The sequence below is a fragment of the Xylona heveae genome, assembly GCF_001619985.1.
Source record: "Xylona heveae TC161 unplaced genomic scaffold L228scaffold_1, whole genome shotgun sequence".
Classification (NCBI taxonomy): domain Eukaryota; kingdom Fungi; phylum Ascomycota; class Xylonomycetes; order Xylonales; family Xylonaceae; genus Xylona; species Xylona heveae.
Genome location: NW_017264193.1, coordinates 2,605,331 through 2,619,940, shown reverse-complemented (window position 1 = coordinate 2,619,940; position 14,610 = coordinate 2,605,331). Strand labels below are relative to the sequence as shown.

At 49.7% G+C, this 14,610-nt stretch overlaps 4 protein-coding genes across 4 annotated transcripts; 2 read left to right on the top strand and 2 right to left on the bottom strand.

The window, feature by feature from the left end:
- Nucleotides 1-405: 405 nt before the first annotated feature.
- On the bottom strand, nt 406-1,829 carry L228DRAFT_235775 (hypothetical protein; the record flags this gene model as incomplete). The annotated part of the gene is made up of 3 exons (XM_018330756.1): nt 406-1,482; nt 1,530-1,673; nt 1,734-1,829. The coding sequence occupies 3 exons, from the start codon at nt 1,827-1,829 to the stop codon at nt 406-408; spliced, it is 1,317 nt and encodes a 438-aa protein (XP_018192301.1).
- A 2,125-nt stretch (nt 1,830-3,954) lies between these two features.
- L228DRAFT_17986 (nuclear and cytoplasmic polyadenylated RNA-binding protein pub1) lies at nt 3,955-6,612 on the top strand. The gene is made up of 6 exons (XM_018329556.1): nt 3,955-4,022; nt 4,130-4,620; nt 4,826-4,927; nt 4,999-5,646; nt 5,714-5,858; nt 5,960-6,612. Exons 2-6 carry the CDS (start codon nt 4,240-4,242, stop codon nt 6,160-6,162), a joined length of 1,479 nt encoding a protein of 492 aa, XP_018192300.1. The 5' UTR covers nt 3,955-4,022; nt 4,130-4,239; the 3' UTR covers nt 6,163-6,612.
- A 592-nt stretch (nt 6,613-7,204) lies between these two features.
- Nucleotides 7,205-9,096, top strand: L228DRAFT_17962 (hypothetical protein). The gene is made up of 2 exons (XM_018329554.1): nt 7,205-8,497; nt 8,560-9,096. Exons 1-2 carry the CDS (start codon nt 7,327-7,329, stop codon nt 8,949-8,951), a joined length of 1,563 nt encoding a protein of 520 aa, XP_018192299.1. The 5' UTR covers nt 7,205-7,326; the 3' UTR covers nt 8,952-9,096.
- Nucleotides 9,097-11,622: 2,526 nt separating this feature from the next.
- On the bottom strand, nt 11,623-14,460 carry L228DRAFT_17958 (hypothetical protein). Its single transcript, XM_018329553.1, has 2 exons — nt 14,070-14,460; nt 11,623-13,943 (listed from the first exon to the last, which is right to left on the bottom strand). The coding sequence occupies exons 1-2, from the start codon at nt 14,182-14,184 to the stop codon at nt 11,710-11,712; spliced, it is 2,349 nt and encodes a 782-aa protein (XP_018192298.1). The 5' UTR covers nt 14,185-14,460; the 3' UTR covers nt 11,623-11,709.
- Nucleotides 14,461-14,610: the final 150 nt, after the last annotated feature.

Here is a 14,610-nt window from a genome sequence, read left to right as displayed (position 1 = left end):
TTCAGATTGATATAAAATTTGTCTACATGACGATTTCAACAGTGGGGGTTGAGATTAAGATGTTGCTTTCCACTGCATTCAACTGGTATTTGTTTTTAACTGGGAAGAACATTACACGGTGCGACTCGCATAACAAATTACAAAGCCATTTAGATGTGCCTTGTTACTGCATTTTATTCTTTTGTATCTGAGCAATAAAGATTTTCATCTGATAAATTAAAAATATTAAAAAAAATGAGAGGAACTCAGTATTTATGGTATCATAGCGATCAAAACAGTCATTAAGTCCAATTGTCGTGATATGCCTCAGCCGTTGAAATCATATTATGCAAGAGGCCGAGATTCCAACCCAGAAACTCCGAAACCGACATGTGATGGGGAAACGTGACGAGGAAAATCAAATCTCTATGACCCTTCAAGCATCCAGAACGCATCGTCAAAATTCTCCCCTCCTTCACCATTGCCGGTGTCTCCATTTCCATCAAAATTAAAGTCCGAGTTTGCGAATAAATCATCAAATGTCGAGTCGGGGGGAAGTAAATCGGCGGAAAGATCTCCGGTATTGGAAAAGTTATTTTCGCCGGATTGATCTGCTGTTGCTGTTGCCGTCGAAGTAGAGTTCTGTGGCGGCGCCGTGGTGGCGGAAGCGGCATTCGTGTTGCTTTGCTGGGCTTCGCCTGGGTTTTGGCCTTGAGCGTTCTCAGCGGTATTGGTAGTATCTAGGAAATTGAAATTTTCCGTGGCATTGGCGTAGTTTTCAAGTCCGGGAAGCAAAGACGTGACATCGTCATTGGATGTCTCGCCGGGCTTATCACCTGATTTGTCACCCGACACACTCAGATCCGGACCAAAGAGGTCGTCATTGAAAAGGTCATTATTGTCGTCGTCAGGTCCGTCTGTAGGGAAGTCAATGTCGAAATTAAGATCATGTTCGTCATTGTGAGGCGGCTCATCTGCGCCGCCATCGAACATGGCACCAATATTGAGATCTTTAATGTTCGTGTCTCCTTGTGAGGTCGAAATGGGGTGTTGTTCAGGTTGCGATGTGGCTTTTGAAACAGGTTCTTCTGTCTTTTCAGTTGCTTTACCCTCGGTTTTCACGGGGGGTTCGGTTTTGGCAGAATTTGATGCACCATCCGGTGGAGCGGTTGTAGATACTTGATCGGAATATTTGGTCTCTGCCGGTTTGGCTTCAGGTTGATCCGCTGATGTTGCGTCTTCCTTTTTGATCCCGTTTGTTTCAGGTTCAGGTGCTTCCGCCATTACGGTGTCTTCTTGTTGCTGAGATTGCGTGTTGGCGTTCTCGTTGAGAGCTGCGTCTTCCATAACGGCATCTTCCTGTTTGGTCATAGGTTTATCTTCGTGTTCCATCGTTTCTTCCGCAGCCAAGCGGTCCTTTTCAGCCACCGCTTCTCGCTCGCGCTCCGCTCGTCGAGCTCGACAGATGGCTAGATCTCTTTCTATCGTTGCCTTGGCTCGAACCTGCGGCAATTAGGATGGTGTCGTCTATCTTCTCAGGGTGTGCTTACAATCTCTATTTCGACATCATCGAGTGCGTCTTGAAATCGGTTCAATGCACGAGGGATCAAGTGCCGTACACGGATATTTGTTGAAGTGGTGTTTTTGGCGCCTAGTTTGGAGGAATCTCGAAGGATACGACCAATGGAAATAAGCTATAAGCAATGAAATGTTATTATGACAGTTTCTAGTTTTCGCATGGCATCGATGCATACCACGAGATTTAGCATGCCCGTCATGCTACTGTAAGGATCCGTTGGTTGTTGTTGTTGTTGCTGCTGGGAAGGCGACGGGCCTGTTGGCTGCGCCATGGTGAGAGAGAACGGTAGGATAGACAGCGGCCAGAAAGGTGGCAGAAACGGATTGAATGCAATTGTACCGGAAAAGATATTTAGGATGCGTGTTCTTGGGTGAGTGGAAAGATTAAAAGACAAGGTAATAAAGAGCTCTGGTGGATATTCTTCGAGCCCTTCCCCAGGTGTGGTCATAGCATCTCTTCAAACTAGGTCTAGTATGGCTATTCGCACAAGTGCGGAAAGCGGAGGTTCAAGCGTCGGAATAAACCGTTCAGCTTAGGCATATTTCACCAATCAAGTACCGGCAAGGTCATAGCAACCAGCTACCAAAGAGTACTTTGATGCAGTCGATGTTTTGCTCTTCTCACAAGTATCCTCAAGTCTATCATTGTATGGAACCACCTGCACCCATAAGGCGGTGAGCTTCTAGTTCCGCGACAGTGGAAATGTATGGACCCTGCCTGTCTGGTTCCCAGGCCGGCTCAGGGGGGATCGTACTGACAAAACCCATCATCGGCGCTGCGAATATGTCACACGCATTTACCGTGGACCAGGGTTCGATCTTTCTCCAACGGCTGAGTGTGAGCTTTGAGAGAGGCTCGGGGGTCTGTGCAAGGCACACAAGTGGCATCTTTCCTAATTACCCGCTGGTGCGGGAGAGGCTAGGAGGTGAGCGGCTGGACTGGTTATCCTTCCTGCTGGGCGCTTCTACTGCTCAGTGAACGATTTAGCCGGGAAGGCTAAATCGGTTGGTTTAAATATGCAATAGGCCGTGGTAGAGTTTACCCTGCTGTAGGTTCGTTTAACGGGGGAAAATAGGTTAAGCAACCCCCGGGCACGGCCCACTAATCAATATTGATTTTCACCTAATTTAGGTATAAGCAAACGCACACATTCAATTGAGTCCGAGGCTGCAGGACCATCAAGCTTGCCAGCATCTTATTCGTATGAAAAGGAAAATGTCATGACCATACCAAGTATTGTTGAACGTGACAGCTCATTGATCTGCACGTCTAGTAATGATGCTGCTACTAATCCATTATTTTTGCTAGTCTTGCCTTGGAGGTTGATGACCGGGGCCTGAGGAATATGCAGGAGATGATATAGCCCCTCTCCTTGCTCTTGCTCTCCTCATGCTTTTTCCACTTTGCGCTCCCTGCATCATCCCGCACTTGGTCCATCTGCACGAGGAGGAGACTCTCTTCTGCCCCCGGTAAAGTATCAGAAGGCGTGGGAGCAGGTGGCTTGATTGGTTCCGTTTCCCTGTTTTTTGCCCTTATACTCACAATTCCACTTATCTCTTTGGTCTCCATCTCTCTCTCTTTCTTTATTGTCACTTTCTTTCTCGTCATCTTTATATGATTTCAATTAATTTCCCTCCCCCCCTCTTGATATCGCTCTTTAGAACGATTTCGGCTCTTGACCTCGGCTGAGCTCCAACGTACCGGCTTCGGTTGGAGATCCAGTCAAGAAAGCCCATACTATGGGTAAACCCTCCGCGACACCATCACTAAAGTTCACACTGCCTTTCCACTACTGTACGGGCTGTTGGACCCTTGACCGGACCTAAAAGCAGATGGTCCCCTCTAGACTTCCTGGCGGCGACTAAAGAGAAACCTCCGTCCTCGCACAAGTGACACCCAACCTAAACCCTGCCGGCGTTATTTGCTCCTCCACCTTTGTCTGTTTAGTGTGCTCCGCTGCGACCAACCACTAACTCCCTACAGTAGTCACTTTGACTACTCCCCCCCCTACCACTACAGTAGTACCGCCCGCCGCGACTACTCTACTGTTACCGATACCCACGAGCGGCTCGTCTACCACTCTACCACTTATCCTCTCGCTCGCTCGTTCATCCACTCACTGTCACTTGTGCTGTTAACTTTTGCTCGCAGCTTCTTTCCTCCATCTTCTTCCTCCTCCCACAAACATCTATTCTCTTCCTCTCGCCATCTAGCTTCAGAACTTGGTTGGAAATCTCCTTCTCCTCTTCTTTCCTTCATCTTCCCCTATCTCTTTTTCCTTTATTTCCTTTTCATTCGTCCTTCCTATTTCGCTGCGTCTTGTGTCATTGAGCTTGACGCCCGTGCTTTCGATTCTGTTCGAGGAAGCTCTTGATTTGCATTCTGCAGCTCCCCTCGGTCATTTCACAAGTCCTTTGAAATCTTGTGAGCTTGAATTTAGCACACAAATATCCACTGTTGCCAGGTCCGTCCCCTTTTGGCAAAATCAACTGCCTTTTATCTCTTCCCCAGCTCTATGCCGCCTGCTCAAGCAATCAACATATGCTACGTTCCTTGGCTGACCGCGTATAGTGCTTTTGATTTAGCCTGCCTAATATCTTCTCTTACTTATCATACGCCCTTGAATTGAAAGTCGACTATTAATCTATTTCCAATCCCATCTCATACACTTGATTTTTACCATGGCCGACAACCAAACTGCTGGTGCCCCAGCTTCGCTCCCCCTCCCCCCTCAGGCGGCCGGCGCGCCGGGCCAGCAGCCCTATGATGCCTCCCAGGCCGCAGCAGCTCAAGGAAACCCCGGCCATATGGCGCCTCCTCTGGCTCCTGTCATCATTCCTCAAAACACGAACCCAATTCCGACCGCAATCACCTCTCCTATGTCTGGTGTCATGTCGCCTGGAAACACTGGAGGTGGCTTCGTTCGTCGAGCGGCCCCTGAGCCGAACAAGCGCGCTCTGTACATTGGTGGACTGGACCCACGAGTGACGGAAGATGTCTTGAGGCAAATTTTCGAGACCAGCGGGCACGTGCAGAATGTCAAAATTATTCCTGACAAGAATGTGAGTCGAAAGCGATCTTCATTCAGCACAGCGGTCTGTTTTCAATACCTGCAATTGCACTGGCAATCATTCTTATCTTTCCTTGTTGCTTGATTGGCTTGCACTGCATGCTTTCCAGTCAACTTTCATGGTTGAATTTGTTCTCTCTTGTCTTGCTATGCATTTCATCCTAGCTTCCGGTGCTTGCGACTAACCGTGAGAATAGGTTCAGAGCAAAGGGTACAATTACGGCTTCGTGGAGTACGACGACCCTGGCGCCGCTGAGCGCGCCATGCAAACTCTCAATGGCCGCCGAATCCATCAGAACGTGAGTTTTGTCGAACCGCGCCCGTGCTACTATTGGGTAGCTAGAAGGCTCATGCGTCATTATCGATGTAGGAAATCCGCGTAAACTGGGCCTACCAGGCCAACAGTGTCAACAAGGAAGATACCACGAATCATTTCCACATCTTCGTCGGCGATCTCTCCAACGAGGTGAATGACGAGGTCCTCCTCCAGGCTTTTTCCGCCTTTGGTTCTGTTTCGGAGGCGCGCGTTATGTGGGATATGAAGACGGGCCGTTCCCGCGGCTATGGCTTCGTCGCCTTCCGCGAGCGCGGAGATGCCGAGAAAGCGCTGAGCTCCATGGACGGAGAATGGCTTGGCTCTCGCGCGATTCGCTGCAACTGGGCGAATCAGAAGGGTCAGCCCTCTATTTCCCAGCAGCAAGCCATGCATGCCATGGGCATGACTCCTTCGACGCCGTACGGCCACCACCACTTCCCCACGCATGGGGTGCAGAGCTACGACATGATTGTGCAACAGACCCCTCAATGGCAGACGACATGTTATGTTGGTAATCTGACTCCTTACACCACCCAAAACGATCTCGTTCCCCTCTTCCAAAATTTTGGTTTTGTGGTCGAGACCAGGATGCAGGCCGACCGTGGTTTTGCCTTCATCAAGATGGACACGCATGAGAATGCCGCCATGGCCATTTGCCAATTGAATAGTTACAATGTGAACGGTCGGCCGCTGAAGTGCAGCGTAAGTCATCCCCTGACTAGAAATGCTTTGCTTGAAAACCGTGCTGACGCTTTAACCGCGACTCTAGTGGGGCAAGGACCGCCCACCGACTGGACAATTCGATGGATTCTCCGCCGCACAACAGGCGCAGGCGCAGGCTACTGGATATGGCCAGAACCCTTCCGCCTTCTTCCCTCAGTACGGCGGACCTGGTGGCCCAATGGCTGCTTCTGGTAAGTGGCCCCAAAAACCCACAGCAGATCTTTGTCTCCCACTTTTCTCTCTGCCTCCCCTGTCATGGTTTTCAATTAACCCGTTCTTGCTCATCCACTAGGCCCGAGCCCTGCCGGTCAGCGTTGGGGACAGGATCAGGCTGCTTTTGGTGGCCCTGGCATGGCCACCCAGGCTTATGGTGGCATGCCCGGCGGTGCGGGTGGATACGGTCGCGGTAACCAAGCTCAAGGCTCCCAGTGGGCTCAGCCGAATACAGGCGCCTTTGGCAATGTCGGCAACGGTTTTGCCGGTTACCAAGGTTAAGCATTGCGTCTTTTCGAACGGAAGCGCAGCTGGGAAGGTCTTGCTATGATAACCAATCCTTTGCGGAAAGTGTACAGTACTTGGGCCTTCCCCCCATATTATTGGCGACACCTGCTGCTGTCCTCTCTGGGTCTCTGGCATTTTTGAGAGGGGCGTCATGGCAAAGGCATTCATATCAAGTTTGTGATGCTTCCGGTGGACGGTAGATGGAAGATTTGGAGTTCGAATCGCTTACTTTCTCTTTTCGCTGAAAACCTGTTCAGGTCTCCACCTGGACAGCCAGCTTCATATTCCCTTCTTTTTTTGACAGCATAATGAATCTCCTTTGTGCATCTCCCAGTTAGTGGTTGTTCTTCCAAGTCATCTTCCTTTTCCCGTCCTTTCTTTTTTAATAAAAAGTTGCCATATATTTGACTTTTCTTCTCTTCTGCAAGCTGCTGGTCTCTTTATTTTCAAATTTCTATTTGGAAAGCACTAGTCTTGTCGGTACTTAATCGTGTGCGCGCCTCGCATTATTTCCTTTGTGCCTGCTATGCAATCCTTCTCTTTGGTTTAAATAGCATTCTTATCTTTCCCCGTCCCATTCTCATTATCCCTTCGTTTCGATACCACCCTCGCGTTCATTTGTGTCTGCTACGCTCTGCATCTCTTTCCTGCAAAATTGTCGATATACCTTTGCCGCGTCTGTCGTCTGAGTCTTGCGAGCATGTTTGGGTTGGTCATCAATGCCCCTTGTAGTCCCCTCTTTTTACCCTTCTCTTGGGAAACCCTTTGAGTGGAGGAGAGGAACAAGCTATCTAGGAAGAATCCATGAGCATTGTAAGGGGGAACTCGTTCAGGAAAACTTTAACAACCTTGTGAAAGCGGAATTGAGCTTTGGGTGTACGGAATAGTCCAATCGAAATTAGGCTGTAGATCCTGTAATCTTATCTGCGCGACTTATCAGATTGATCTTGATGTTGAGTCGTTAGCGCTAATAACTTTGTAACTCCGTACACGCCCTCGCGATAAGACTTCGCGTCCAAAAGACGCGAAACCGATTAACTACTAAATGCACTTCAAATATCGACCCTAGGTATATACGACTTTGGGAGTGTTTACGTTACAGCGATCAGTGGTGCTAGTAGGCTCCAGTTGATCGTTCAGCTCCACTTAGAGCTTTGCATGCCATTCATACCAATTCACGCAACGATTCGCCGGGCCTCTATTTGCTCGTTTTCATGTTATGACCCTGCGCGTCTGTTAGGTCTTGCCCAACCCTCACCAATATCAGCCGTCACGTTCGTTCGACAATTTTATTCCCTTCGAAATCCTTCACCAAGCTGCGGGATGCTGGCGAGAGAGGTCAGCCGGCATAAGGCCGCAAGTACTCCCTCCCAGTCTCTCTCGCAGCAATTGTTTCCCTCAAGTAGTCCCAGTTCCCCTCAACACGCTGGCAATGGACAATATTCAAAACGCCCGACTAAGCAACCGACGATAACTGGATCCATTAGCATCCTCAACCCGACAAACTCCTCTGTTCTGAATTTCTCGAGCCAGCCAACTGCGCAACCGATGGTGCAGAATAAGGCCCCGCACCGTTCAATACAGACATCACGACTCGCAGACACCCTTGATCGATCAGATTCTTTTCACGATGTTCCCGCCAGCAGACCGGTAGCCAAAGTGGAGACGGAGACTAATCCGCTAGCACAACTCCATGAGGCTGTATACTTTGACGAGAACGACTTTGTCGACGATGACGAGTTAAACTTAGATGACGATGATTCGATTAATAATTTGAGGCCTCAACAGAAGGCGGCGGAACCCATGTCGAAACCACCATTGCCCCCAGTGCATAATTCACAGGCCCCTTTACACCCCTCGAGGCCCGCTGCTCAATCCAAAAATGTTATTACCATTGACGACGACGAGCCGCCTCCCCCTCCAAGCAGCATCCCAATACCGTGGTCTTCCTCACCGCTAGAGCATCTAACGGCTCAAGCCAATAAACCATTATCAATGGGTAATCCTGAACGAGGATATGCTGGAGCGCAACCAAGTGTTTCAAACATGATGATTTCCGATAGGCGTCCTAAACCTCTGGCACGGAAGTCGTCGGATAGTGACAGCCCGTGGGGATGTAAAGAAGTGTCCGACTCAGTCTCTCGGCCCAGCAAGAGACGAAGTGGAACACTTGAGGAGTCCAACTCGGATTTACTCTCAGGTAGATCTATGCCACGTGAATCGAGCCATCGTGAGGCTCTGGAGACCTCCTCGGTGGACGCTGCCGGTCGGCCCCCAAAGAAGAGAACAATACCTTGGCTTGGGACAGGGGATCAGAATGAGCACATGGGTAAGTCTCTCATTACGTCAATGTTATATGAAATTGTCTTGAGCTTACATTGGAATATTCAGATGGTGAAGCAGAACACAGCATGAACACTTCCAAACATCAAAGAGTGCCGTTGAATAAATCACGCGATGAAGACCTTACCAAAACACCTCATATGAGACAGAAGAATTCCGACCCCGTGTATGCTTGGGAAAAGACTGCAAGCGCAGTCAAGGAGGAACAGAAGCGGTTGAGGCAGACGAACAGAAAGTCGACTCTCACCACCAAGGCTGATGAGGAGTTCGCACCTGAGCAGGATGAGAATTTACAGATGCCAAAGAAAAGGGGCAAGAACGTTGTGCCGGCCCCAATTTTCCTAAGTGACGAGCAACAGCGGGTCTTAGACATGGTTGTAAATAAGAACAAGAGCGTTTTCTACACGGGCTCTGCAGGTAAGCCGCTAGGTGCTCATTGAGCATATCTCAATGTGCTGACTGACGAATTCAGGAACGGGAAAATCGGTCTTGCTGAGAGAGATTATTTCAGCGCTTCGTCGAAAGTATATTCGTGAGCCGGACCGCGTTGCGGTGACAGCGTCCACTGGGTTGGCCGCATGTAATATTGGGGGAATAACCCTTCATTCCTTTGGCGGAATAGCTCTTGGAAAAGATACTCCAGAAGTTCTTTGTAAGAAGATTCGAAGAAATATAAAAGCAAAGAATCGGTGGCTGCGGACCAAGGTGCTCATTGTGGATGAAATCTCGATGGTCGACGGGGATTTGTTTGACAAGTTGGAGGCAATTGCCAGAAAAATCAGAAACAATGGTCGCCCATTTGGCGGAATTCAACTCATTCTGACCGGCGATTTCTTTCAGCTGCCGCCTGTACCGGAAAGTGGAAAGTTGGCCAAATTTTCGTTTGAAGCGGGCTCATGGAATACATCTATCAATCACACCATTGGATTGACGCAAGTGTTCCGACAGAAAGATCCAGGTATAACCATATCCGTTATCATAATTTCATCGCAATCCACTAATCTGATTTCTCACAGTATTTGCCGGCATGCTCAATGAGATGCGTCTAGGAAGATTATCCAAAGATTCGATCGATGCATTCAGAAAGCTCGCTCGCCCTATCGAATATGATGACGGTCTAGAGGCCACAGAGCTGTAAGCGCAAATTCCAACCCCATCGATTTGATATCTCCATGCCTATGCTAACGACAGACTTTCATCAGGTTCCCTACGCGTACTGAAGTCGACAACGCCAACAATATGCGGATGCAAAGACTGTCTGGCGCGAGCATGACTTTTGATGCCCATGACGGTGGATCTCTTGATGACAAAGAGCGGCGCGACAAGCTTCTCGCAAACTGCATGGCGCCTCCACGCATTGAGCTCAAAAAGGGAAGCCAAGTCATGCTGATCAAAAACATTGACGAGACACTTGTCAACGGCTCTCTCGGCAAAGTCCACGGCTTCATGGATGAAAAGACGTTTGGCACATTTTCCGAAGACGGCGACGAATATCGGGGTGCAATGACTTCGCAAAAAGTCAGTGCCGACGAAACCCAGCTCAACAAGGCCCTTGCACGTTTAGAAGAACTCCGCGGTTCCGACGGACTCGGAGACGATCCCCAAATCGCCGCAGCCTTGGCTCGCCTCCAAGCAATGAAATACCGTGGCAGCGGCGTCGGAAACTCCGCACCAGGGATGCCCCCCGCCGCCGCTAGCCGCGCCGCAGACACGGGCCGCAAATGGCCCCTCGTCCGCTTCACCCTCGCCGACGGCACGTCCCGAGATCTCCTCTGCCAGCCAGAAACGTGGAAGATTGAGCTCCCCAACGGCGAAGTCCAGGCTTCGCGAACCCAAGTCCCTCTCATTCTCGCCTGGGCCTTGTCCATCCACAAGGCCCAAGGCCAAACCCTGGAACGCGTCAAGGTCGATCTCGGCCGCGTCTTTGAAAAGGGCCAGGCCTACGTCGCGCTCAGTCGAGCAACCTGTCAGGAGGGACTGCAAGTCTTGCGCTTTGACCCGCGCAAAGTCATGGCCCATGATAAAGTCGGTGCGTTTTATCGCAGCTTGTATAGCGTCCATGATGTCAAGCCCGGCCGACAGTCCAAGACACCGCTGAGTAGAGCATCCTCTGTCGCAGTGAGTGGTGCAGCAGGGGGAGGAGGAGGAGGAGGGATGGATGAAGATAGCTTATTCGTGAATTGACCGTCACGAGACGCCTGGCATTAATAAATCATTTTATCTTGTTATCGTACCCTACCCACTATACCAAAGAATTTCCCCTCTCTCTTTTTTTTTTTTTTTTTTTTTCTTATTCAATTGCATTATTGAACGGGCGATTAATTACTCTCTCTCTCGTTCTCGGAGGTAGACGCAATGGAGTCATGGGTAGATGAATTATGTATTGAAGAATCTACACAGAACATCCTCTTCCCTACGCAGCTGAGCTAGAAATCCTTTTTGAGTTCAAGAAAAGTTTTCAAAGCCATGTTCCGAGATTGTTTACTGCTTGATTTGAGCGGGCAAAGAGAACCCATGCGAATGGATCGTAATATTTGTATTAGTTTTTAGCTAGACTTGTCTACGAAACTATCTCATCTTCTAACGTTTCTAAATTGATATGGATGCTTGTAGCGCCCCTTTTCCCTCCTAACTTGTGCGTTTAATGAATAGAAAATAACAAAACCAACCGTTTTGGAACGGAGACTTAAAATATCAAGGCAAAGTAATGCGTTTGCGTGTAAGCAAGCCACTGCATAAACTAGAAATGGAAAGGAAGGAAAACAAAATAATATGCATCTTCAAAATCTCAGGCGTCTCCATGACCGTAGCGCAGGCCTATAACCCAGGAGCATCCAAAATCTACACCTTTTCTGCCTCGTCGGGTACCATATTGTCGGCTCCACGCGGCGTTACTGAGCCCAATATCTGCGAGGAAGAGCCGCCATCCGAGTGCTGTAGCGGTACTTGCTGCTGCTGCGGCAGTGGCAGCAGTGGTGGCACCTCCAGCGCCTGCTCCTGTCCCCGCTACCGACGCTGTAGATAAGATTGCAGAAGCAGCAGAGACGTCTCCAGCGCCGTCCGCATCAGAAGCCGTTGTTGATCCGGCGACAGCGCCAGCAATCAAAGCATTAAGTAGACCGGTCTTGGGAGCTCCCAGAGCGACGATAAACTTTGCGCGAATGCAGAGCGGTTCATTGTGGACAAGTGAGATGGCTCCTAAAACAGTGTGATATCAGTAACCGTCTCTGTAGACATCTTACTCGCATGAGGAGAGAAAAAAGAGAAGGACTTACCAGTAGAACCATCAATACCAGTAGGAATATCCACTGACAAAACACTCGCCTTGCTGCGATTTGCCCATTGAATGAATTCAAATGCAACAGCTTGGTCGTCTGCGCGAAGTTCGTCAAACGGAATATGAACGCCGAGCATAGCATCGATGATGAGCTCGGGTGGCGCATCAAGAGCCTTGAGGCGTGCATGCAAACGTTCGGAACGAGTGACTTTCCCACCCATTTTGCGGAAAATGTTCAATTGTCGTCTCACGCTATCAAGCAGTTCAGATTCGCGCTCGAGCCCGATGACGCAGCACACCACACGGACGCCATGGTTGCGGAGATGTCTACCGCTGGCAATAGCTCGGGCACCGCTCTTGTGATTGCCCGCAAGGACAACGGCCACTGGACTGGCATTGTGGTTGTCATATTGTGCCGCGAGTCGCTTTCCGCCAGGGCTAAGAATCGATAGTGCAACTTCGGCAATGCCGCGCGCCGCGTTTTCCGCAACCATGTCCTCAGAGAGTCCAAGTTCTTGTTCGGCCACCTGTTCGACTTCCAGCATTTGCAGAGGGCTCACAGTTGGACAGCTCCGGTTTGAATCAGAAATATGGAGGGATAGTTTGGCAGCTGCGCCGAGGGGAAAGGGAGAGGCGGATGGTGAACGGCCGCGGCCGGAACCGGGTCTTGGGCTCCCTGTAGTTGCGCCGTGAGGGGAAGAATAGTGGCCGCGATTGCTAAGAGATCTTGGGGGAAGATGGGACGAGGAAATCGAAGCAGGGATTGCCGCGCTACCTTTTCGAGATGAGAGCCGACGCATGCGACGAGAACTTCTGGATCCGCTACGGATCCCTGGGTCCTCGACTTCGTCGGTCACCTCGTCTTCTTCGCTCAGACTGTCACTGTCCCAGTCGTCGAAGCCGTCGGATTTGGGTCGGTCTAGAACATTTTCTGTTGGATGATAGTTCTTTCCCCCAGCCGTCAAGGGCTTTGCTTGGATTTTGTTGAAGCTCACGAGACGGTCTTCGTCGGCCGTTGTGTCTTCATTTCGGATTTGATCAAACACGGAACGCTTATCAAATTTGGATAAATTTCCAGCGAAATCAAACTCGCCCATTCCTTGGATGTCCGTAGCCTCTTCCGTTGCCCAGCCGTCCGTTTCGTCCATGTTCTTCTTCGGCTTGCGTCGATTGCGCTTCTTGGCTGAGCGTGGGGTGCTTCCACTAAGAGGTCCAAGTGATGGTTTTTCAGAAACATCAATGGTCTCGGTGAAAGAAGTTTGTCGCCAGCCGGTTGATTTGAAGTCGCCATCCTCGGAGGCAGCCGTGGTTGTCTCAATAACGTTTACAATGCTTGGGTCGTTCGGAATCACAGACTCTTTACGGATGTTGACACGCCCGTTCTTCTTAGGCCGTTTGCTTGAAGTATCCCTTTTAGCAGGAACTGAACCAGCAAAACCTGAAGTAGTAGATGGGTTTGCAGCATGATCAAAGCCGCCCGCTGTGCCATTGATGTCAAGTCCATTGAGCGAGTTTGCTATCCCAACAGGTGATTCAACATCATTCGTCTTTGAGGAAAGTGCCCGCTGAGGTGCTGCTTTTCTGACCATGTCCTGGACAGAAATCTGATTGCTCAATGCTGGAGACGCATTACCACCAGCCAAAAGCCCAGCCTGTCGGCTCATTGCACTTGTTCTGGTTGGCAGATTTTCTTGGGCTTGCCCGGCACCTGCATATGGTCGGGCCACACTTTGGAAGGCCGTCGGCGAGGGAGTGGCATGGACTGGTGTACCCAGAAGCTCTGAAGGAGTATGTGACGCATGTTGATGTGCGGGAACGATTGGAGAAGAAGTCGCTGGTTCTGGACGTTTCGAAAAGCTTAGGATGGCGGGATCAACAAAAGGTTTTGGTTGAGGAGCCGCAGCGGCTTTCGGTATCTGCACGGATAAAGGGGCTAATGGAGCCCCATGAGGGACTTGATGAACCGTTGAGGCGTGCGGAACGGGAGCATGTCGCGAAGCCGGTGGGCCGGCTGGAGTAGATGTTTGCTGGGGCAGTACAGTCGGCGGATGACTCTGTATAGAAGCTCGACCACGAGGAGCAACCTCTAAATCTTCAATTTCAGAACCTTCGACCCGGTATTCCTGGAAGTGTTGTCTCAGGGACGGGACATAGACTGGCAATTTATACATTAGTGAACAAGTTCATGGCATGACAATTGCATGTTTGACGGAGAAATTTGTGAGATTCTCATTTATTGCTCTTCAAGACATGCATCACAATTGAATAATCTTATACATACCATCTCGTAAGGTAAGCTGCTGTCCAGCTACGTCAGCGACGAGACCCTCGAGCTGAGTGTTTGGTGGATGCTTGAGCGTGAGAAAGACGTTGACGCCAATGAAATCGGCCGCCATGGCTTGGAATAATTCTTCAGAGACAAATTAGCCGACCATACCAGGGCGGACGGAGTAAGACTTGAGATGAGTTGTTGTTAAGACGAAAGATGGAGGGCCAGAAGCAGCTTCCAACTTTAGAAGAATGAGCAGTCAAGATGCTCGTCAGCGTTGTGGCTCGGGGATTGCCGGGGTTCGAAACTAGCGTGATGTCTCAAAATCTAATCTTGTCTAGCGTTCATCTAATCTGATGACAGCCTCGTTATCAGATTATTTCCAGGGTCCAAAATACTCTCTAATTAAGAAAAAACCGGTAGTGAAAATAGTTTCACAATCATTGCTCCGTAGTAACAATGGTATATTTCGTTAGAAATTCCTGATTTTTGCATGAAAGTCATGGGGCAGGGACCGCAATATTGGACCGCCAAATTAGGTAGTTGCACGTGA

Bases quoted from the DNA above. Each gene is read 5' to 3' on its own strand.
- L228DRAFT_17986 (XM_018329556.1), top strand. From the start codon at position 4,240: ATGGCCGACAACCAAACTGCTGGTGCCCCAGCTTCGCTCCCCCTCCCC. The intron at 4,621-4,825 runs GTGAGTCGAAAG...CCGTGAGAATAG, and splicing joins AAATTATTCCTGACAAGAAT to GTTCAGAGCAAAGGGTACAA. The intron at 5,859-5,959 runs GTAAGTGGCCCC...CTCATCCACTAG, and splicing joins TGGCCCAATGGCTGCTTCTG to GCCCGAGCCCTGCCGGTCAG.
- L228DRAFT_17962 (XM_018329554.1), top strand. From the start codon at position 7,327: ATGCCATTCATACCAATTCACGCAACGATTCGCCGGGCCTCTATTTGC. The intron at 8,498-8,559 runs GTAAGTCTCTCA...TGGAATATTCAG, and splicing joins GGATCAGAATGAGCACATGG to ATGGTGAAGCAGAACACAGC.
- L228DRAFT_17958 (XM_018329553.1), bottom strand. From the start codon at position 14,184: ATGGCGGCCGATTTCATTGGCGTCAACGTCTTTCTCACGCTCAAGCAT. The intron at 13,944-14,069 runs GTATGTATAAGA...ATAAATTGCCAG, and splicing joins GCAGCTTACCTTACGAGATG to TCTATGTCCCGTCCCTGAGA.